Here is a 24,756-nt window from a genome sequence, read left to right as displayed (position 1 = left end):
CTCATTGCGATATCTGATAACTGCTATGGCCAAACTAAGAACTGGAACATGGTACTGTTTTGGAAATATCTAATTTCAACAGGTAGATTTCATGTGATTGAACACCACTTCCCCGTGAGCACGCACACAATGTTGCCATCCGATAGAGGTTTCGTGACAATTGAAAATTACATTCGCCGACAAGTACAAGATGCGTACAGTCCAGATCTGTGGTGCGAGATCATCAAGAAGTTAGCTAAGAAGAATCCATTGCTTGTATATAATATGCAAAAGAGAGGATTTCTATCAAATACGACACTCTAAAGAAGCATTTGTCTTCAGAAAGAAGACAGTTGATGGTCGAGATGTCAACCGAAGGAAAGTATGTAGGTGGAAGGTGACCTCCGAATAGCCATCATCTTTATTCATCAGTGAGACATTTTGTCATGAAATAAGCTTCAGGAAATGTGGAAGGCAAGGACCAGTTCCTACACTTCAACTTAAATACAATGGGCCAAGGCTTATTGAAAAGAAGAGAGTTGCTGACATCCTCTCGCTCCTAAATTACATACCTCCTGTCCACCATGGATTTTTCCTGTCACTAAAGCCAACAGTTTTGGATGAAAAAGACATTAGTAATGAGAGTGATGAATGATTTTGCAGTTTCAGTAAAGTGTTGCACTTACTGTAAAATTTAATATGTAATGTTCTATCACTATGTGTTGTTAATGGTGTATGGTAATGTAATAATTTTTGTATATTTCATTTGTTTTAGTCAGTTCTGAGTTTCATTTATGTCTGTATAGTAGAAGATAGATGTTAGAATCACTACAGAATAAAAGGACTGTTCAAAAAAAATTATTCAGATTTGCAGATCAATTGAAACTTCAGATGCGCTGTATCTCGAAACTGTGATTTTGGCGCTTACCATTTTGTCCCCCGAGCAGCTCAATTTAAGCTGTGCTCTTAGGTTCCTGCCTAACCACAACCTCAGAAATCATCACATATCCAGAAAATATAGCCAGGTATTTGTGATAACAAAAATTACAAGACTGAGCAATTATTCTTGTCTACCACATACTGTCATCTGATTAGCTAATAACAATGATCACAAACTGCCAACAGCAGCACACAGTGGAGACCTACTGACACCATAAGTGCACTGTAGCTGTCTCCTCTTCTCTGCATAACTACTGCAACCTTCATTCAAATATTGAACCTGCTTACTGCAATTTCTACCCCTTCCGCTACTTTCCCTCCATTTATGAAATGATGTCTCAGGATATGAACCATCCACCAGTCCCTTCTTTTGTTCAAGTTGTGCCATAATTTTCTCTTTCCTCCTCTGTTTGATTAGTACTTTATTAATTATCTAATCTACCCATCTAATCTAAGCAGTCTTATTTTAACTATCATCCATGTTTCAATTCTGTGTAAGGCTATGTTCCAGCCAAAAACCTCGAGGAAAGACTTCCCAACTAATTTAACTGCAATATTTATTCTGTAGCAAAAATCAGACAATGAAAAATCCAGTTTGGAATGTGTCAGTATTACGAAAAGGAAAGTTGCTACTCACCATAGAGCAGAGATGCTGACTCGCTGATAAGCACAACAAAAACATTGTCACAAAGAAAGCTTTTGGCCATTAAAGCCTTTGTCAACAACAGATGACACACACACACACACACACACACACACACACACACACACACACACACACACACACAAATGCAAACACAACTCACACACACGATTGCAGTCTCAGGCAACTGAAACCATTTCTAATACCTAAAGAGTTTATGATATCCCAAAAATGTTTATTAATTGTTGTTCATCTCAGGCCTTTGCAGCTGACAGCAGTGAGTCGTTGATCTGGGGTTTGGATGTGGGGTGGGAGTGTCACACTTTGTCACTGGCTTTCCTAACCTCCCCGAAAATATTACTGTAACTTTTAAATTCAAAATGTGGACTGACCATTATCAGAATTTCTCTCAACAGTGTGACTGTCAACACAGGTCTCAAGAAAATGACAACACACGTTTGTAAACCACATGCATGTTGTTCCTTTCAGTCACATCCACCTATTTTCTGGAAGTCATATTTCTGTGTCATTCTTGCTTCTTCCAGAAAGCATCTCAGGTTCTGTTGATCACAGCAATAAGGGGTCAACTACACACATCAAAAAAAGTTTTGCATCACCTTGATTCCAAGAGTTCCGGGACCTCTACAGAAAATTGGAATAGAGATCAACATAAGCATCATTTCCGCCCGTTTCATTGCTCATGAAAATCACACATTGCATGTTGTACCACCATACAGTGAGACCTTCAGAGGTGGTGGTCCAGATTGTTATACACACCGGTACCTCTAATACCCAGTAGAACATCCTCTTGCATTGATGCAGGCCTGTATTCGTCGTGACATACTATCCACAAGTTCATCAAAGCACTGTAGGTCCAGATTGTCCCACTCCTCAATGGCGAGTCAGCATAGATCCCTCAGAGTGGTTGGTGGGTCACATCCATAAACAGCCCTTTTCAATCTATACTAGGCATGTTCAATAGGGTTCATGTCTGGAGAACATGCTGGCCACTCTAGTCGAGTGATGTCATTATCCTGAAGGAAGTCATTCACAAGATGTGCATGGTGGGGGCATAAATTGTCGTCCATGAAGATGAATGCCTCGCCAGTATGCCGCCAATATGGTTGCACTATAGGTCGGAGGGTGGCATTCACGTATCATACAGCTGTTACAGCGCCTTCTGTGACCACCAGTGGCGTACATAGGTCCCACATAATGCCACCTCAAAACAGCAGGAAAACTCCACCTTGCTGCACTCACTGGTCAGTGTGTCTAAGGTTGCCTCCAAACATGTTTCCAAGGATTGTCTGTTTGAAGACATATGTGACACTCATCAGTGAAGAGAATGTGATGCCAATACTGAGCGTTCCATTCGGCATGTTGTTGGGCCCATCTGTACCATGCTACATGGTGTTGTGGCTTCAAAGATGGACCTCGCCATGGACGCATCATGCAGCCTATTGTGCACAGTTTGAGTCACGACACAGCGTTCTGTGACTGCACAAAAAGCATTATCCAACATAGTGGTATTGCTGTCAGGGTTCTTTTGAGCAGTCATCCGCTGCAGTAGTAGCTCTTGGGTGGGCTGAGCGAGGCATGTGATCGACAGTTCCTGTCTCTCTGTATCTCCTCCATGTCCGAACAACACCGCTTTGGTTCGCTCCTAGACACCTGGACACTTCCCTTTTTGAGAGCACTTCCTGGCACAAAGTAACAATGCAGACAGGATTGAACCGCGGTATTGACCACCTAGGCATGGTTGAACTACAGACAACATGAGCCATGTACTTCCTTCCTGGTAGAATGACTGGAACTGATTGGCTGTCAGACCCCCTCCGTCTAATAGGTGCTGTTCATGTATGGTTGCTTACATCTTTGCTGACATCTCTGAACAGTTAAAGGGACTGTGTCTGTGATACAATATCCACAATCAATGTCTGTCTTCAAGGGTTCTGGGAACTGAGGTGATGCAAAACTTTTTTTGATGTGTGTATTTTGGATAGCCCTTGGTCTAGCGACCATTTGTATAGTTATCAGAAGAATGGGCATACTATAGCTATTCTACAATACTGGGTTAAAATTTAAACTTCACATACTTTCTCCAACCCAGGAAAATTGAGCAAGTTGGTTGGTTCTTTTGCATTAGGTGTGGTCTAGAGTGCTCTTTACATGGCCCATAAAAGCATCATTTGTTTACAGATGTCTCCTAGGAAAATCCTGAAAAACTATGATTTTTGGGTCTGAAAAGTACCAGCTGTGGGGATGACCGCTTTTACAGTTTCTATTCATGGCAGATCGTCAAAATTTTTACCGTATGTTCTTAAGATGATATTCTCTGGGAACTTTGAAACTTTTTTCAATAACTTGTCACTATCCAGTACCAAAATCCTACTGTGCATTCATTAGACATTCATATAGAAATGCCATTTTCTTGTTTTCAAGAATTTGTATCTGTTATCAAGATACACCCCAAAAACCATTATTTATCGGTACCAGAAGCACCAGTTGTGGGGACAGGCACTTCTATAATATCTATCCATGGCAAAAAGTCAAAATTTTGACCATATTTTCTTAAGATGATGTTCACAGGGGACCTTGAAACATTTTTTGATATCATTAACCATTACCGAGATCCTGAGGTTCAAAGTTACCACCTACTTCTGCACATAATATCCATTCTGAGGTGTAAGTATAGTTTTAACCAATGTACTTGTTTTAACTTGTGTAGTGAACACGTGGCAAGGATTGTAGGTAATCGCAAGTGTTCTGAGGTCATCAAATTGTGTTCAGTGACAAAGAAGTGGGCTAAGAAGGGTCTTGACATGCGTGAAAAGAACTTAAAATGTCTGCAAAAAATTGCATAAAACTGTGAAGACTGTAAGTTCAGTACAATATTTCTAATAAAATTTTTACTCTGAAGGCACAAGGCATAAACTGGGCATTTCTGATGACTTGTGATCGATGAGTAAAGTACAAACAAAAATAAATAAATAATAAATGAATGAAAATGAAAAGGTAAAGAAAACTGGTTTGGGTGAACCTTATATTGTGTGTACTTATTTGTTGCTTATATGTATCAAAGTACATAAAACATGTCAAGTATGTAAAATGTCATAACTTTGCTGACCTATAGAATTCATTTTATATAAGCAGTACACCCTGCTGTAGCAGAAATAAGAGGGGAACCAATGGAAAAAGGCTCCTGTTGAAGGCTAAAAAGGACGAATATGTTTCTCTTTGAAAGACTTTGACAGAGAAATGGGGAACCAGGTGCCTCAATCCTTATTGCGCCTTCCTCACCGAAAATGTTGTCTTGCTAACATATTTTTGTGCTGAAAGAGAGTAGCAGAGCATTGGAAGAGAGAGGAGACAGTGCCAGTGGGAGAGGAAAGAGGGAAACAGTGACTTGGGAGAGAAAATGAGGCAGTGAAAGAAGAAGTGTGATGTATGAAGGCAATAGCAGTGGATAGCCAAAGAGAGAGGAAATGCTAATGATCAGTGAGAGGCAGTGGCAGTAGAAGAGAAAGAGTGATACATGGAGACTGAAGCAGTAGGAGCAAAAGATAGAGGACACAATAAAAATGAGAAATACAGATGCGTGGAGACCATATAAAGGCTTGTGGGATCTGGACCCTTCCAGACCATCGAACTTTAACGCACATGAATAGAGGAAGGCACATTTTGCACCAAAATTTTAAACACATTGGCACAGGGGAAAATGTAAGTTGGATCGTCCAGAATGGTCTGCTGGAGACAGTAGCAGTCAGAAGGAAAGACTACGGGTGATGGTGTAAGTGAGCGAGGAGGCAGTGACAGTGGGATATACTGTAAATCAATGGGAGAAAAGGGAGACTGTTGGAGAGAGACGTTTATAGACTGTGGTAGCGAGAGGAAGGTGCTGGGTAAGATGGCCTAATTACAAAGAGATACTACGTAAAAGGATTTAGAATGTTCTGTTTTAAAAGAGCGTGAATATGTTCAAATGCCAAAATTTTTGGCGAGAAAAGCAGAATGAGACATGTGGTTCCCCATTTTTACTGTCAGATTTTTAAAGAGGAACATGTTCGCCTTTTCTGCTCTCTGGCAGGAGCATTTTTCCACTTGCTTTTTATCCTTAGTTTTATTCTTAGGTTTTTATTCTTAGTGGATAGTCTTCCCCATCCTGTCTTCCCTTACTCATCATCCTGCAGTTTGTCAGGTCTACCTGCCAAGGCAAGGACTTGAACGCGCGTCTCCTGCTTACTAGGCTGATGTGCATCATCGTAGCAGTATGGCTAACACATCTGCATGACTACCCTAGTCCAATGCTTTCAATAACACATACTTCAATCCATGCCTTCAGGGAGGGCATTGGACTAACGTAGTCCTTGCAGTTGTGTTAGGCATATTGTTACAGTGTGTTAATGGTTAGCACACCTGCCTAGACACTTGGGTTCAAGTCCTGGCCGTGGCAGAAATTTTAATTTATTTGTTCAGTTTCTGTCATTATCGATGGTAAAGTTGGGACTCATATGTCTCAAGGAAAATATAATTCCATCATATCAATGGTGTTGGGTTTGTTATTGATGGCAGTTACGGCCTGGGAATGTGAGAATGTTACCGGCCAGACTGTAAGCTAATGCATGTGGAAAGACCTCATACAAAGAACTGAAAAGTACTTTGTGTGTTAAATGTTGCTCGTAATTCACATAATTAGCTTTCATGCTACTTCATTCTCGATAACTTCGCTGTGAAATTCGGGAATTTACATATGTAAAAATATAAAAGCTTCTACCAAAACGTGTTTTGGGGGAAGGGAGGAGTGGATCAACACTCCTTTCTCCTTGGATTAACGCGTGCGCCTTATAATAATATTGGGTGTGAGCTGACCTGAGAAGTTGGGGGCGATGTCGAGCCCGTTGCCCAGGTATCCGGCGGTGACGGCGCCGTTGAAGGTGAGTGCGATGGTGAAGCAGGCGACGGCGGCGGCGCGCTGCTCACCCAGCAGCAGCTGCACTGCCATCGCTATTGCCGGCATCACCAGCGCTACCAACACAAACACACACACATACATTCACACTCTCGCTACAAAGGTCTGAAATTTCATCTCAAGGTTACTTATTTTCTGCAATAATTAGTTGTTGTTGTGATCTTCAGTCCTGAGACTGGCTTGATGCAGCTCTTCATGCTACTCTATCCTGTGCAAGCTGCGTCATCTCCCAGTACTTACTGCAGCCTACATCCTTCTGAATCTGCTTAGTGTATTCATCTCTTGGTCAGCTTCTACGATTTTTACCCTCCACGCTGCCCTCCAATACTAAATTGGTGATCCCTTGATGCCTCAGAACATGTCCTACCAACCGATCCCTTCTTCTAGTCAGGTTGTGCCACAAGCTTCTCTTCTCCCAAATCCTATTCAGTACCTCCTCATTAGTTATGTGATCTACCCATATTATCCAGCATTCTTCTGTAGCACCACATTTGAAAAGCTTCTATTCTCTTCTTGTCCAAACTATTTATCGTCCATGTTTCACTTCCATACATGGCTACACTCCATACAAATACTTTCAGAAACGACTTCCTGTCACTTAAATCAATACTCGATGTTAACAAATTTTTCTTCTTCAGAAACGCTTTCTTGCCATTGCCAGTCTACATTTTATATCCTCTCTACTTCGACCATCATCAGTTATTTTGCTCCCCAAATAGCAAAACTCATTTACTACTTTAAGTGTCTCGTTTCCTAATCTAATTCCCTCACCCGGTTTAATTCGACTACATTCCATTATCCTCGTTTTGCTTTTGTTGATGTTCATCTTATATCCTCCCTTCAAGACACTGTCCATCCCGTTCAACTACTCTTCCATGTCCTTTGCTGTCTCTGACAGAATTACAATGTCATCGGCGAACCTCAAAGTTTTTATTTCTTCTCCATGGATTTTAACACCTACTCCGAACTTTTCTTTTGTTTCCTTTACTGCTTGCTCAATGTACAGATTGAGTAACATCGAAGAGAGGCTACAACCCTGTCTCACTCCCTTCCCAACCACTGCTTCCCTTTCATGCCCCTCGACTGTTATAACTGCCATCTGGTTTCTGTACAAATTGTAAATAGCCTTTCGCTCCCTGTATTTTACCCCTGTCACCTTAAGAATTTGAAAGAGAGTATTCCAGTCAACATTGTCGAAAGCTTTCTCTAAGTCTACAAATGCTAGAAACGTAGGTTTGCCTTTTCTTAATCTAGCTTCTGAGATAAGTCGTAGGGTCAGTATTGCCTCACGTGTTCTAATATTTCTACAGAATCGAAACTGATCTTCCCCAAGCTCGGCTTCTACCAGTTTTTCCATTCGTCTGTAAAGAATTCGCGTTAGTATTTTGCAGCCGTGACTTATTAAACTGATAGTTCGGTAATTTTCACATCTGTCAACACCTACTTTCTTTGGGATTGGAAATAATATATTCTTCTTGAAGTCGGAGGGTATTTCGCCTGTCACATACATTTTGCTCACCAGATGGTAGAGTTTTGTCACGACTGGCTCTCCAAAGACTGTCAGTAGTTCTAATGGAATGTTGTCTACTCCCAGGGCCTTGTTTCGAGTTAGGTCTTTCAGTGCCCTGTCAAACTCTTCACGCAGTATCATATCTCCCATTCATCTTCATCTACATCACCTGCTATTTCTATAATATTGTCCTCAAGTACTCCTTCCACCTTTCTGCTTTCCCTTCTTTGTTTAGAACTGGGTTTCCATCTGAGCTCTTGATATTCATACAAGTTTTTCTCTTTCCTCCAAAGGTCTCTCTAATTTTCCTGTAGGCAATATCTATCTTACCCCTAGCGAGATAAGGCTCTACATCCTTACATTTGTCCTCTAGCGATCCCTGCTTAGCCATTTTGCACTTCCTGTCAATCTCTTTTTGAGACGTTTGTACTCCCTTGTACCTGCTTCATTTATTGCATTTTTGTATTTTCTTCTCTAATCAATTAAATTCAATATTTCTTCTGTTACCCAAGGATTTCTACTAGCCCTCGTCTTTTTACCTACTTGATCCTCTGCTGCCTTCACTACTTCATCCCTCAAACCAATAATTAGAACGGCACTTTTATCTAAGAGATGAAAATAGTTACCAGTACTCACTACTTGACAGAAAAAACGAAACGCCATTTAGAGCCAATCACTCTCAATAAAACACATAGTTACAAAAACAAAGTACAGAAATTATAGTAAATCTTCTCGCCAAAATCGGAAATCAGGTATAGAGCTAAACACTGGCCAAATGCGAGTAGCACTCGCGATCTGAGGGTTCGGTACAAACTTAATTATTTGTATAGATAGTATACCCGTCCGTGAAATCCTTGGTTGTCATCGTGTCCGAAGTAAGACTGCCATGTTATGGCACCCTGCGATAAACAAGACGTGTTCCGTGCGTGTGGTGTTGAGCAGACGATGATTCACTTCCTTCATCGCCATGTCTACACTATCTCCTCAGGAATCATGACGCAAGGAAATGTGGCATCAGGACGCCCAAAATCAAGTGCACCTTGCTGAGGCACTACACTTCATTTAATTGTTGCTATCAATGCTCTAAGAAGAAGAAGAAGAAGAAGAAGCAGATCTGTTCGTGAGAAAAAGGGATCTTAAAAAACGGACAGACAGACATTGGGGACAAATGTCTAAGTAAAATATTTTTTTTTTCGTGTGATATAATTACAAATTATCGATTTCCGGATTTTTTCCTTTACTTGTACTGAGAACCATGCTTCCTGCCACCTTTCAAGATTGCACTTCAACGAGAAGTACCTTATACGGTATGATAAGTGAGTTTACGAGTGTGACATGAATGGCCTTATCTTTTGATTTTATTGACTTAGAAGCTTACGTTTATTACACCAACGAGAACCATAGACCTTAGTACGTGACATATACTTCAACTTGACACATCCATCTGTTTCTGAGAAAAAAGGGATCTTAACAGAAGGGCCGTCGGATAATAAATGACAAAATTTTTTCATGCGATATAATTACAAATTAACGATTTCAGTATTTATTCCTTTACTTGTACTGTGAAACCTTGCTTCTTGCCAAATTTCACGATTGTGTGTCAACGAGAATACCTATAGGTATTGATGAGTAAGTTAATGACGTGCCCGCACTTAAAATGAGCCGATGAAAATCCAGGCAAAATATTAGCAGAATCGCTACATGCATCGGATTTCAATATGAGCAGAAAGTGGTTAGAAAGTGGAATAATATTGCCCATACCATTCATTTTCTGAAATCGTGCAATTCATGTATGTAATTTGGAATTCAGTTTATGTTGCCATACGCTAAATAAATAATATATAATTCACGAATTTATTTATTAATCAATAATCGTTTTACTGAAATAAGATCAATGATAACTTTGTGTAATTACGTCGCAGAATGTCGTTGACAGGGCGACAGCAGGCCTGCCTCTGTGGCAGAGCGGTTCTAGGCGCTTCAGTCTGGAACCGAGTGGCCGCTACGGTCGTAGGTTCGAATCCTGCCTCGAGCATGGATGTGTGTGATGTCCTTAGGTTAGTTAGGTTTAAGTAGTTCTAATTTCTAGGGGACTGATGACCTCAAATGTTAAGTCACATAGTGCTCAGAGACATTTGAACCATTCTTGGCGACAGCAGGGTTGCCAGGTTTTTCCAAACAAGGTTGGATGCTTGTTCGAAGCTGATACCAATTAAATGAAGAAGCCGAGATCATTTGACTTCTGTTTTTTAGAATTATTTTCGCCTTGGTGAACGTTATAAATATCTTTACCTTGTTAAATCGTGATTATCTTACACCATTCATTATTTATCTTATTTAAAATTTCACATTTTTCTTCTTGTTAGCCACTGACACTTTAGTAGCTTTGCTGTCTGATGATGCATCTATTTGTAAATACTTCATGAACTGCAAAATCCACAGTACAAACCAATAATTGTATCAATCGATGTCTGGCTCGCTTCTGGAAGGTAGCAAATTCGACATACTGGTTGCTGAGTTCGGGTGTGCCCACTCGGCTCTTACGTTTACAAGACTGCTTTCTAGATTAAGCACACGAGACGGTACTAGCAGCCATAATGGTTATGTGGGCACTTAGAGAGTGACCAGAGACTTAGAAACTGTCTGTGGTACGGGGCCATTTAGTACGTCAACTGACGCTTTGCAAATAGCGCCCTGCCTCTTGATCTGCGTGTCAGAGAAAGAACTGTCATCTACTAATCGTAAAAACAAAAACTGGCCGCAAAAAGTAAATTAAATACTTAGTGTTCGTGGGAGTAACTGCACACCCATGAGAGAGCGTATTATGGATCTCTGGCAGGAGAGACGGGACTCTTCTACCACTGGAAGGCGGACATACTGTTTCTCCTCAAATGTCAGGCAGCGTCTCCAAGTGGATCACGCTAACTAACCGCTCGTCTTGTACACTGTCTGTCAGGACATGCTCTATACCCGGATTAGCTACACAGAATCCAAAAAAACAAACAGAGAAACTGTGATTATGGAGCCATGGATACAGCTGAACACACCCTCAGTGAACTAAATTTTGGATTCTTGAATGAAATGTATTCAGTCTTCTCATAGACAGCCCAGCGCAGAAGGAATGGATGTGCCACGGAGCGAATGGTTCGATTACAGGATAGGAATGGAGGGAAAAGGGTTTAGTAGGCCATCCGACTTGACCTAGATACGAAATCGAGTCTGAAAAGGAGACATTATCTTCAGTACCTCACCTTCCATACAGGTTGTAAAATGAGAATTACTCTAGTATACCGTCGACTAGCTTTAGGATCAACGAAAGGAAACTGCATGTAGAACGCCCTAGCCAAAGAGATTACACAGGATTACTCAAAGAGCTGTCATAGTGTCGTTGCCTCTTCTATGTATGTTGATAGCATTGAAAAAATTATTTGTATGTTTCTTTTTTATATTCTGCTTTCTACGCCCACTCCTTCACTTTTTATTTTTATTACTATCTCTCATTTTTATTGTTAGTTTTTTCTGCACTGTTAGGTGGAAGGTAGTCTTAATGGGTATTTCTAACGAATAAATTAGCATTATTTAGCTTATGACTAGGACTAGGTCTCTTAGAAGAAACAAATGCAGAGGAACGCACACTGCCGGAATGGTAAACCGCCTGCAGTTGACGAGGTCACTAATACATATTAGTTTAAGAGAACAAAAATGCATGTATGATTTTTTTCTCACAAACTAATCACACGAAAACTGTGAAACTTGTGTCACTTCTCTACGTAATCTCCTTGCAGCCCTACACATTTGTCACAATGACGGGGCGCTGTGATTGCAAACATTTCTCAAGGAATCTGGTTTGGCCACTGGAATGTCGCTACTGCAATAGCCGTGATGGCTAGTGAATCTACGACCACGGAGAGTGTCTTGCATCATTGAAAACAGCCAAAACTCGCTAGGAGCCAGGTCAAGTTATTAGGGAGAACGAGAAATCACTTCAACGTTGTAGTCACGAAGAAACCACAGCACTGCGTTTGCCCGACGCTCTGGTTCGTTGTCTTGATGAAAAAGCACACGAGCAGCCTTTTCCGGCCATTTTTAACGCAATGCTGGAAGGACGTTGCTCTTCAAAACTTTTGTCGCCGTAGTGTCCTTTGGTATACTGTGAGTAAGGATTACGCCATTGCTGTCCCAGAACATGGCCACTAACCTAAATTTTTTTGGTGGTGGTGTGGTTGTTTGCTTCCACTGAGCTGACTGGCACTTCATTTCGGTATCCAGGTATCATCCATCCTCGCAACTGACGAAAAGAAAGTCCCATTCATGCAGTCATCGCGCGTCAACGTTGTCTGGAAAGTTGCCACGCATGCAACCGCTTGGTCGTCCGTCAGCATTCGGAAAAAAACATATGTAGCGTAATACGGATGGGTGGCCTAACGCTACAAAAATCACTGCCCGATCTCCACACGCAGAGCAATGTCATTTCCATCTGCGCCTGTGCCTCCTGAAAACGGAATGAATGCCTTCCCTCCTCAGGAATCATCCCCAATTGCCTTGCAACGTGTGTGCCACCGCGTGTTTCTGGATGGGCCTGCGTCGAATCTCTCTAAACGTCCTCTCAAACTGTAGCGTGCTTATACTTCACAAGTGACCTCCACCGTTTTGACGTCCTTTGGAACCACTAGTTTCATCCAGACGTTTACGAATAGCCGCAAACGTAGAACGGTGTGGCTGATGCATGTTTGGATATCACGGCACGTAGACGCATACAAACGAAATGCATATCGCGCTGCTCGCACCAAGCGAAGTTCTCCATGTTGCGGCGCAACAGCACGAGAGAAACTACGAATGAGCGCTATGTATCTACCGCGTATGTGTACCTTTCCACTCTCCCGCCACTGCTGTTGGCGGTGTCTAGAGCTGTTGTGACGGGCCTGGACGCGCTCTCTACCGTCCAGAATCCTGCTACATTGGGAGGTGTTCCGACTGCGGTCCGTCAGCGTTTTAGGCTAGGCGCAAATTGAGACGCGTACAGCACGTGTGACGTGACACGACACTACAGCGCGACACGCACGTGCCGCACGAGTCGCGCGGGTCCATACTTCGCACGCGCCGACTGGCAAAGCTCTGCGCTGACTGAACCGAAGCGCGCGCAACCTATTATCTTTCTCACACGATTTTACAGAAACTATTCTCTAAAAAAATATGATTTTTGCCTTACTTGTAGCGTTATATGTCAGAGTCGTGACGAAGTGCCCATCAACTCGCTAACGACCATTCTTATTGTGATGTACACATTTCAGTAAGACGCTACGCAAAACTCAAAAAGTTTGCAACGAAAATTAGGGGTCGCTATGATTTTGCGTTTGGTGCGTATTACACCATATGTTGCTGCGTATGAAATTTAGCTAACATGCTGAATTTTTGATTAGACTTGGGAGGAGATCTCTATCTGCCTCCGATCTCGAGAAAATGGATCCCATGTAGCGCGCTCACTTCCGATCTCACGCCCACGAGAATGAAATACTCGCAACATCTCTCGTATCTCCTAAACCGCTCGAGAATGGAGGAGAGTGTTTTGCCAATTATTAAACACACGGAACTTTCTTATCTATGGCGATATATCACTACTTACACTTCTTTTTTTATTTATTTCACTCCAGTGACTGTAATTTTTTAAGAGTTATCGACTGCTAGCGAAACAAGAACTTTCTAGTATGAAAATAAACACGAAATTTCTTCTTTTATGTTACTGCAAACCGATACTATGAGGTTTTTCGTAAGCTATTGAGCTCTGTGATTGCCAATTACTTGTTTAATAAGGCCCTCCATTTCGGAATTCTGTCTCAATAGCTGCTGTGAGATGAGTTTGGAAAATTAGATTGTGACAAAGGAAGTACAATTAAACCAGTCACCAAGAGAAATGAGGCCTTCACTCATAAATGGTGATGCTTCTTCGAATGAGAAAAGGTTAACAACTGACACAAAAACACATTGGCAATTCTGTTGGAATTTTGGTGGAATCCCCGTAACCCATCGTAATTTTAACACTGAGCGACTGGAATGGAAACTTGCCAAAGGATTTTATTCCTTCTCTTGATCTGATCAGTATTAAAATAATGACGAGCGTTCCTTCAGGCGGAATGATAGGCACATGCCAGGTACTGTTTACTCACCTAGGGCTTGCCAAACTGACAATGTGTGATCGCGAATAAAATAGTTGTTATTGAGAAAAATAAACAATTGATCTGTCGGACAACACAATGGTCAGTGTATTGTCAGCAGCGAAGGATAATGCGTGCGACAGGAATGCACAAGCTAGCCATGTGTGCCTTGTGAGATGGAGTTCGAAAAACATTGTCATGAAAGTAGATCTGCCTTTGTCAGCAGCACATTTCAACAAATTAAATATATCTAATCATAGCACTCTTTTAGGATATTCCTACTTTCGTAATAATACCGACCATTTTCTTCATTTGTGTAGCCTGTTATTGTATAATTAGTTTATTACTGCTGATAATGTGCATGCAACAATTGAAATGCTTTTTCTCATCACGGCGAACGAATTAAAACATTGTTATTTGTGACTGATTTTCGACTGTTTCTAGCTTGCAGTGGAAATACGTTGTTCACATGCATGTAGTACAGTGTGTCGTATTACATTATTACATCCATATCAGAGTAATCACAGTGAAACTTCTATACTTCAGGTCTTGGACGCTTTTTACTAGGAGCACAAAGGGATCACACCTGTGGAGATTACCCCTTTCTAAATTTTTGTAACAGATACGCTAGCTTACTAGGCAGCGAGAATATAACCTTGCTTTACTTTCCTGCCTTGATTCTTAATCACACGATTTTATAATATTCCTTGCTTCCTTATTCACTACCCTCTGTCCCTTCTTGCGATCTGAAAACATTACGGAGGCATATGGTGCAATTCCAGCGGCCAATGGCTCATCAGTTACTGAAGTATACATTTTTCTTGACAGAAGAAAAACAAAACAAAACTATGCAGATGTAAATAATAGAAAAGTATAACGTGCTAACGAAGATAGCTGGAGCGTTTAAATGGCGAAAAACGAAACACTACCCAAAGGCAATAAAAATCAGTACACAGTAAGGCAAAATTTATCGTATTGGCAATACTACCACTGCTAATATGCGCCGTTCCGATGTGAGCATGTGGCCGGGCTACTTTTCCGCTCCGCGCCTCATATTTCCCACGGTGCTGGCGAGGCAAGCGCGACACGCGGCGCGAGAAACTGTGCCTCAACCACAACGCCGCACGACCTGGGGCAGGCGCGTGTCGCGTCCCAGTCGCGTCGCGTCGCAATTTGCGCGGTCCCATTTGAACCTGTGATGTCACAAAAACGCGCGCTGCGCTGCGTCGCGCCACACGCGCTATACGCGTCTCAATTTGCGCCTAGCCTAAAGATTTCGTTTACTGCCGTAGGGGTGGCCTAATGGCAGGCGCCAGCGCCTGTAACTTCGATGTCTGTAGCGCCTTTGGATGACGTTTCCGAGCGCGGTTTCCTGTCCTCAATTTGTTCCTTAAGAAACCCTCTATAACCCATCAAAGTTTGTCGATAACGTTTGGTAACACACTGTAGATAAAAGAGTGTAACTACTAGCTTACTGAAAAGAACATATTGCGTTAAATACCCATTTGGATGTAATATGGTTTTTTACGTATCTCTAAAATGACTTAACCGAGAGCCGGATTTTCAGCAGGAAATTCAGGACAATCCCACATTAATCAATAAAACCTTCGTAGTTTACAAGCCGCGTCACTTCGAATAAAATACTCGAGCTTTCGATAACTGTCTCCGCGAACGTCATCAGAAGTTGAAATCACTGACTGCCTGGGCTGGCAAGGTGTTCTGCTTATACAGGCTGTCTCAAAACTTTCGGGGTGAAATTGAAACAGGTGACAGTGGATCCACGCCGATTATGTTGAAATAGTGAACCAATGGTCGAAAATGCGTATTTATTGTGTTATGGACATACACTGCATACACCGCATAACAACAAGATAGCTCACAGTAATTTTTTAAAACCATGCCCGCCGGTCTCAGTGCATGCGTGGCAACAGCGCATGAAGTTCTGCCACACTCTCTCAAACATCCCTTTTGTACCAGGAGACAGGCAGTTTGGACTGTAGCAAGCAGGTCGTCATGTATTTCTACGGTGGTCTCATACACGAACGTATTGACGTAAACGCTGAGGAAACAATCCAGAGGTGTACATCCGGCGATCGCTGGGCATGGGACGGGACCTCTCCCTCCAATATAACGATGAGGTTAAGTGTTGTTCAGGTGCTCGCGGACATTAAAATTCGAAGTGGGCTGGTGCACTGTCGTGTTGAAACCACATCATTTCGTGGACAACAAGGGGAAAGTCTCTGGCATCACATCTCGCAGGAACACCAGGTAATGTGGACCAGTCGAACGAGGGCGCAGGAAATAAGGTCCTATTAGGTGATCTTGGACAACGCCTGCCCATATGTTGACAGAGAATCGTTGCTGGTGGCCATCGATGTGGGTGGCGTGGGGATTGTCCTCACTCCAGACGTGGCGTAACGGCTGTAGAAAACATAATTACGGGTGAATGGGGCCTCATCCATGAACAATACAACTGTACGAAATTCAACACTACAGCACTGCGTTGGATAAGCAACTGACAGAAGTGAACGTGGGGCTCAAAATCCGTTGGTCCCAGTGCTTAACACGTTCTTTATGATAAGGGTGGAATACATGTTCCACCAGTACTCTATACTGTGTCCTTCAAAGTGTCCCTTTTACGGGCAAGTTGACAGTTACTCTGTGGTCGGCCACACGATCCAACACCAAAGTCTTGTATTCGGATGTTTCTGGCAGGAACCTTGGCCGGCTCTCTGCGGCGTGGACGACACCGTCTCTCGTAAGTTGCTATCCACAGAGGTAAACTTCTTCAGTTAGCATGACGTCTGTTGGGAAAGCGTTCTCTGTACATTCGTGCTGCTTTACGGGCACTACATCCTGCCGCATCGTATCTTAAATTCATGGCTTCCAACTCTCGTGACAAGTAACGTTCCTTCTTTGACTACGCGGCATGCACAGTAACGCAGCTCACCATGGACACATCACAAGCTTTCTGATGCTATGGACAACTGACACCAGGTGTGGCACAGGCTAAGGTGCGATGCGTGCGGTCTTTACATGACACAAGTGCTATGATCTAAGTTGTGTATAGTATGAGTGCTGGGTGGTCGAGGGCATACACTGTTTATCACCCGCTGCCTGTTCCAGTGTACAACATACACCCGGGATATTTGTGAGAGTGCGACAGAACTGTACCCGCCGTTGCCGTACATGCACTACGACTGGCGGTCGTCGCTTTGAACAATTTTTGTTATGCGGTGTATGCTGTGTATATTTTTTACACAATAATTATGCATTTCCGACCATCAGTATAATCGGGTGTGGACCCACTATAACCTGAAACTCCCTGGCAAATTAAAACTGTGTGCCGGACCGAGACTCGAACTCGGGACCTTTGACTTTCGCGGGCAAGTGCTGTACCATCTGAGCTACCCAAGAACGACTAACACCCCGTCCTCACGGCTTTACTTCTGCCAGTATCTAGTCTCCTACCTTCTGAAAAGTTTGGAAGGTAGGAGGCGAGGTACTGGCAGAAGTAAAGCTGTGAGGACGGGGCGTGAGTCGTGCATGGGTAGCTCAGATGGTAGAGCACTTACCGGCGAAAGGCAAAGGTCCCGAGATCGAGTCTCGGTCCGGCACACAGTTTTAATCTGACAGGAAGTTTCATATCAGCGCACACTCCGCTGCAGAGTGAAAATCTCATTCTGCACACTAACCTGTTTCTGTTTGATCCAGAAGGTTTGAGACACCCTGCATGGATGCAATGACAGCATCTGGAGCCTTCCAGAGAGAGAGGAGTGACGTATACGCGGAAAGCAAGTAGAGCAGAATCAACTGCGGCCTACAGCGGTATCGAGCAACGTCAGATGGAGCGATGGACCGGTGCCACGCTTGAAACTGCCACTTCTGCCTCCCTACAAGCGTCAAGCCTCCCTCTTCGCTTTCGCTCAATGTCCAATGCCTACCCCATGACCTACTAAATGTGTACCGCTGGTCACTGTTAAAATTGTTGCTGTTTAATTTCAGCGCTTCTTTTGTAACAGAATCCCAGTATGATAGTGGCTGAGCCAAAACTCACGTCTTTTCAAATTGTATCTTATGCTTGCTTACTAAACAATGTTCAGCCAAGGCCAACTGCTCAAGTTCCATTTGTTTAATATGTCATTAATGATACGCACAATGCTCAGCAACAGTGTGAATAATTTAACCTACGTAAATGCTAGCACATTACAGGGACACCATACGCTTGTCTTCCGTGGCTAATTGGGCATAAAATAAAATTTGGAAAGCCGAGAGTTTTGGTTCAGACACTATCATACTGGGATTCTGTTACAAAAGAAGCAGCCGAAATTAGAATAAAAAGCAACAAGTTTCACAGAGACCAGGAGTACACTCTTACATGGAGGCGAGCTGTGGGCATTGAGCGAAAGCAAAGACATAGGCTTGACGCTTGTAGGGAGGCGGGAGCATCAGTTTCAAACTTAGCGCCGGCCCACGCACCCCCTGACGTCATTCGGTGCCGCGCGAGGCCCACGAGAAAGACAGGCCGTGGAGCGTATTTCACAGGACGTGACTCTGCAAGTCTGAGTATCAGCAGCCGTCTCCGTCGGGGATCGAGTAACTATTTCAGACGAGTTTAATAATTCTTGACTGAGCTTTAAATGCATACAAGCTCTCGAAAGCACATGTCAGAGATAATACTTTTAGTGGATACCTTTTCAGTTACATATTCATTTCCCAGGGGCCCTGCACGGAGCCGAGCGTTCGCGAAGTGTGACGTCACAAGTTCATTGCGAGGCCCGTATTTCTCGTGGACCTCGGTCCCACCGTTGGCCGGTGCTGCTGTGAGCTTCTCAACTTGCCTTCTGCACATGCACCACTTCAGCCCTTTCTGGATGTTTCCAAACGCTGCCGTGGCATCTACAGGATGGACTATTTTAATCCATAATGGGGCATAACTCGTGGTAGAGATGGGATACAACAAAAATGTTTAGATAAAAGTTGGAGGTATCAAAGAGAGTTATGCGTTGCTATTAATGGCCGTGACCTTGAACGTTATTTTCAATGTGATTTGGAGGTTAATGTGATTTTTTAAAATGGAAAACCTGATATTTAATTTAAGATCTGAAAAGGGCAGAAAATTTTAAATACGCTACTGGCCATTAAAATTGCTACACTACGAAGATGACGTGCTACAGACGCGAAATTTAACCTACAGGAAGAGGATGCTGTGATACGAAAATGAGTAACTTTTCAGAGCATTCACACAAGGTTGGCGCCGGTGGCGACACCTACAACGTGCTGATGTGAGGAAAGTTTCCAACCGATTTCTTATACACAAACAGCAGTTGACCGGCGTTGCCTGGTGAAACGTTGTTGTGATGCCTCGTGTAAGGAAGAGAAATGCGTACCATCACGTTTCCTTTGATAAAGGTCGGATTGTAGCCTATCACGATTGCGGTTTATCGTATCGCGACATTGCTGCTCGCGTTGGTCGAGATCCAATGACTGTTAGCAGAATATGTAATCGGTGGGTTCAGGAGGGTAATACGGAACGCCGTGCTGGATTCCAACGGCCTCGTGTCACTAGCAGTCGAGATGACATGCATCTTATCCGCATGGCTGTAACGGATCGTGCAGCCACGTCTCGATCCCTGAGTCAACATATGGGGACGTTTGCAAGACAACAACCATCTGCACGAACGGTTCGACGACGTTTGCAGCAGCATGGACTATCAGCTCGGAGATCATGGCTGCGGTTACCCTTGACGCTGCATCACAGAGAGGAGCGCCTGCGATGGTGTACTCAACGACAACTTGGGTGCACGAATGGTAAAGCGTCATTTTTTCGGATGAATCGAGGTTCTGTTTACAGCATCATGATGTCGCATCCGTGTTTGGCGACATCGCGGTGAACTCACACTGGAAGCGTGTATTCGTCATCGCCATACTGGCGTATCACCCACCGTGATGGTATGGGGTGCCATTGGTTACACGTCTCGCTCACCTCTTGTTCGCATTGACGACACTTTGAACAGTGGACGTTACATTTCAGATGTGTTACGACCCGTGGCTCTACCCTTCATTCGATCCCTGCGAAACCATACATTCCAACAGGATAATGCACGACCGCATGTTGCAGGTCCTGTACGAGCCTTTCTGGATACAGAAAATGTTCGACTGCTGCCCTGGCCAGCACATTCTCCAGATCTCTCACCAATTGAAAACGTCTGGTCAATGGTGGCCGAGCAACTAGCTCGTCACAATACGCCAGTAACTACTGTTGATGAACTGTGGTATCGTGTTGAAACTGTATGGGCAGCTGTACCTGTAGACGCCATCCAAGCTCTGTTTGACTCAATGCCCAGGCGTATCAAGGCCGTTATTACGGCCAGAGGTGGTTGTTCTGGGTACAGATTGCTCAGGATCTACGCATCCAAATTTCGTGAAAATGTAATCACATATCAGTTCTAGTATAATATATTTATCCAATGAATACACGTTTATTATCTGCATTTCTTCTTGGTGTAGCAATTTTAATGGCCAATAGTGTATAAAATGATACATTATTCGAGAAGATTAGATGTGTAGATCATGTAACTAATGAGGAGGTATTGAATAGAATTGGAGAGAAGAGACATTTGTGGCACAGCTTGACTAGAAGAAGGGATCCGTTGGTAGGACATATTCTGAGGCATGAAGGGATCACCAATTTAGTATTGGAGGGCAGCGTGGAGGGTAAAAATCGTAGAGGGAGACCAAGAGATGAATACACTAAACAGACTCAGAAGGATGTAGGTTGCAGTAGGTACTGGGAGATGAAGAACCTTGCACAGGATAGAGTTGCATGGAGAGCTGCATCAAACCAGTCTCTGGACTGAAGACCAGAACAACAACATTCGAGGTCATCGCAAGGTTCAATGAAGGTCAAATAAACAAATACACTAATGAGCCAAAACATTATGACCAAAAGTTTGTTTGTCCGCCTTTGGAACGAAATACATACCAGATTATGCCTATCAGGGATCCGACAGTTTGTTGGTAGGTTTGTGCATATATGTAGCATTAGATATCTACGCACAGGTTATGTAATTCGCGTAAATAACGGACCACTGATTTTCGTACGTGGCGATGGCGCGCGACAGCGACCCAGATGGGTTCCATAGGATTTACATCAGGCGAATTTTGTCACCGAGATCTCGAAGTGCTCCTCAAAGCACTGCAGCGTGGATCTGGCTCCGAGACACGGACAATTATACTGCTGAATGATGACGTCGCCGTCGGCGAAGATATCAAGCACGATGGGAAGCAGGTGGTTCGCAGGTGCCACAGGTCCCTTGCAAGCGCAGGAAAATGTCTCCCATAGCATAATACTGCTCCCACCAGCCTCGATGGCGGCGTTTGTGGAGTCGATCAGCGACCTAATGTAGCAAAAATTTGATTCACCAGAAGAGTGACACGTTTCCACTTATCGACGGTCGAATCCTGATGGTCCCATGCCCACTGCAATCATAACTGACGATGTCGTTGGGTCAATATGTGAACACGTAGGGGTGGTCTGCTGCGGAGCTCCATGTTTAACAATGTCCGATGAACGGTGCGCTGCGAAACACTTCTGCGTGCACCAGCATTGTGCTTTTTCTGCAGAGATACCCAGATCACCCTCTATCCTACTTTACAGGGCAGACATGCCTCTGAACCCCACGTTCTGTGAAGAGTCGTGGATGTCCTACCATTTAGCGCCTGTTGGTAGTTTCACTATCCTTCTACCTCTTTCCGTAGATGCTCACGACAGTAGCACGTGAACATTTGACCACCTTCGCCCTTTTGGAGATACCCGTTCGCAGGCTCTGCGTAATAATAATCTGCCCTTTCTCAGAGTCACTTATGTCAATTAATTTCCCCATTTGCAAACAATATCTTCGCTATGGTGATCCGCCGTCCGTGTCTGCTCCGCTTAAATACTTTTGCTACCGCGTCACATGCCCGCAACGCCACCAGGCGATATGCAATGTCGCAGTGGGCAGTGGACATGTTGTTTTGACTCACCAGCGTACGTTTTTAGTTCTATAAGGGATTAACTCGGAATAGAGAAGGGACACAGCAACTTACAACGTTAGATACAAACTGGAAGGAGCATCCCGAGGAATGAGTAGTGAGGGGACTCACTCAACGACTTGTAAACCAATGGTCTACGCTTTATTTATGTTTACCCTGTCTTGCACATGTAAAAATAATATTTATATGTTTTGACGTATTTATTCTTGCCAGTAAACACATTACTTAAAACTTAAAGTCCAAACCTCTCTTCGCCTTTTCCAAATCCGATTTCACAAACAGTGGTCCATGAAACAAAACCCAACCTTCGAATGACCTTTGATAATTTTCCCCTAAGATCATAGTTTTTGATAATGACATGTGACCCCTTATCTCCTTCCAATTTGTATCTAATTTTATGTTTTTCTGTATCGCTCCTCTATTTCTAGTTCATCCCTACTAGAACTAAAGATATGTTTGCTTAATCATCTTGGGGTTGAAGCTCTTTTTTTCCGTGTTTGCTTTAACAATACATATGTTTTTGGATAGGGTCCGCCTTTCGCAAAACACAATTTTGTTTTTTAATCCAAACGTGTTTCACTGCAGTTGCAGCATCTTCAGTGGGCTTTTATCTTTTTACCACATGGTGTGATTTTTCTGATGTGTTGTGTTTCTACAGTGACTGTTTTGTTCCACAGTTTGTCATCTGCAACCACTTACACATTTTCTTTTTATTCATCTTCATCACTGTCAAACACTATATACTGAGTTGCCACTGTCACTGTGACTGTTTACCAGCTGGTAACTCAACTCAATACATCGTGTTTGACAGTGATGAAGATGAATAGCAAGAAAATGTATAAGTGGTTGCAGATGACAAACTGTGGAACGAAACAGTCACTGTAGAAACACAACACATCAGAAAAACCACACCATGTGGTAAAAAGATGAAAAATAAAAGCCCACTGAAGATGCTGCAACTGCAGTGAAACATGTTTGGGTTAAAAAACAAAATTGTGTTTTGCTAAAGGCGGACTCTATCCAAAAACATACGTATGTTTTCTTATTTGACCTTAATTTAGCCGGCCGGTGTGGCCATGCGGTTCTAGGCGCTTCAGTCCGGAACCGCGCGACCGCTGCGGTTGCAGGTTCGAATCCTGCCTCGGGCATGGGTGTGTGTGATGTCCTTAGGTTAGTTAGGTTTAACTAGTTCTGAGTTCTAGGGGACTAATGACCTCAGCAGTTGAGTCCCATAGTGCTCAGAGCCATTTGAACCATTTTTGAACCATTTCAACCTTAATTTACCTTTGCCAGGATCTTTAATTTCACATGTAAAATCTTACGTTCTTTTCAAATTTTAAATCAAATATAAGGGTTTCCATTACAAAAATCGCTTTAGCCTGCAAATCAAGGTCACGGCCAACAGTAGCAATGCGTGGCCATCTTTGCTACCTACAACTTTATTAAAACATTTTGCCGTATCTGATTTCTATCCCGAGTTATTTCCCATTATGGATTAAAATGGAGCACACAGTATATAAACAGAAAACTTTAACAGCCCCGACAGCCAGCGATTGTAACTCCTGGTGATCATGGCAGGTTTCGAGTGTTTCATTCCGAGTGATGCGACTTTTAAACCGAGAAGATTTTACTGAAGCATGACAACGCGGAAGAATCCGAGGGCACAGTCCCAGATTAGCTCGGCTTGTCGACAGGCACTTACCGATGGTGGTGAAGAGCTTGCGCGCCACCGTGGTGCTGAGGCGGCCCGACTGGCGCAGGTGGTCCGCGAGCGCGCTCATGGCGACGGCGAACAGGTACTTGCCCAGGTACGGCAAGCTGGACAGCAGCCCGTTCTGAAACACACGAGCGCTCACGTATCTTCCCAGCTGTTGTTATTTAAGCGTCACCCTTGATCGCACACTTACTTACAGACATCATGTAGACAAGGTCAGGGGCAAACTATCAACAAGAAACAACCTCCTGAGTAAGCTCACCTCCACAAAATGGGGTGCCGACCCACATACTTTACGTACGTCGGCACTTGCACTCTGCTACTCGGTTGCTGAATACGCTGCCCCAGTTTGGGAAAGATCAGCGCATGCGAAACGAGTGGATCCTCTGCTGAACGATGCCTGTCGCGTAATCACGGGATGCCTAAGACCCACCCCGGTTAGCCAACTTTATTTGCTTAGTGGCATAGCTCCACCCAACATCAGACGAGCTATAGCAAGCGAAGCAGAGCGCCTCAAGCAGCTGCGCGACCAGCGCCATCCTCTCTTCGGACAAAACCCTCCACACACACGTCTAAAATCAAAACGGAGTTTCCTCACCTCAGTTCAACCGCTCGAAACCTCAAAACAAAAGGCCAGATTGTCAAAATGGCAAGCAACACTGCCTACGGGAGACCAGGCACCTCTAATCTCACCCAACGAACAACTGGCCTCTGGAAATGAACTAAAATGGCCATTATGGAGAACCCTCAATCGCCTACGAACTGGGGTGGGCAGATGCAACGTAAACGTGTGTAAATGGGGATACCGAGACG

General features: G+C 43.5%; 1 protein-coding gene across 1 annotated transcript in view; it reads right to left on the bottom strand.

The window, feature by feature from the left end:
* LOC126458136 (sialin) overlaps nt 1-24,756 on the bottom strand; it is a 388,874-nt gene that overhangs the window by 10,231 nt on the left and 353,887 nt on the right. The window contains exons 9-10 of the mRNA XM_050094978.1: nt 23,932-24,064; nt 6,431-6,586 (exon numbers count right to left, since the gene is read on the bottom strand). Coding sequence (XP_049950935.1) covers nt 6,431-6,586; nt 23,932-24,064 — 289 coding nt within the window. The remainder of the gene's footprint in view (nt 1-6,430; nt 6,587-23,931; nt 24,065-24,756) is intronic.

The sequence above is a fragment of the Schistocerca serialis genome, chromosome 2 (assembly GCF_023864345.2).
Source record: "Schistocerca serialis cubense isolate TAMUIC-IGC-003099 chromosome 2, iqSchSeri2.2, whole genome shotgun sequence".
In the NCBI taxonomy this organism is placed as follows: domain Eukaryota; kingdom Metazoa; phylum Arthropoda; class Insecta; order Orthoptera; family Acrididae; genus Schistocerca; species Schistocerca serialis.
This window is presented reverse-complemented; position numbering and strand designations above follow the sequence as displayed.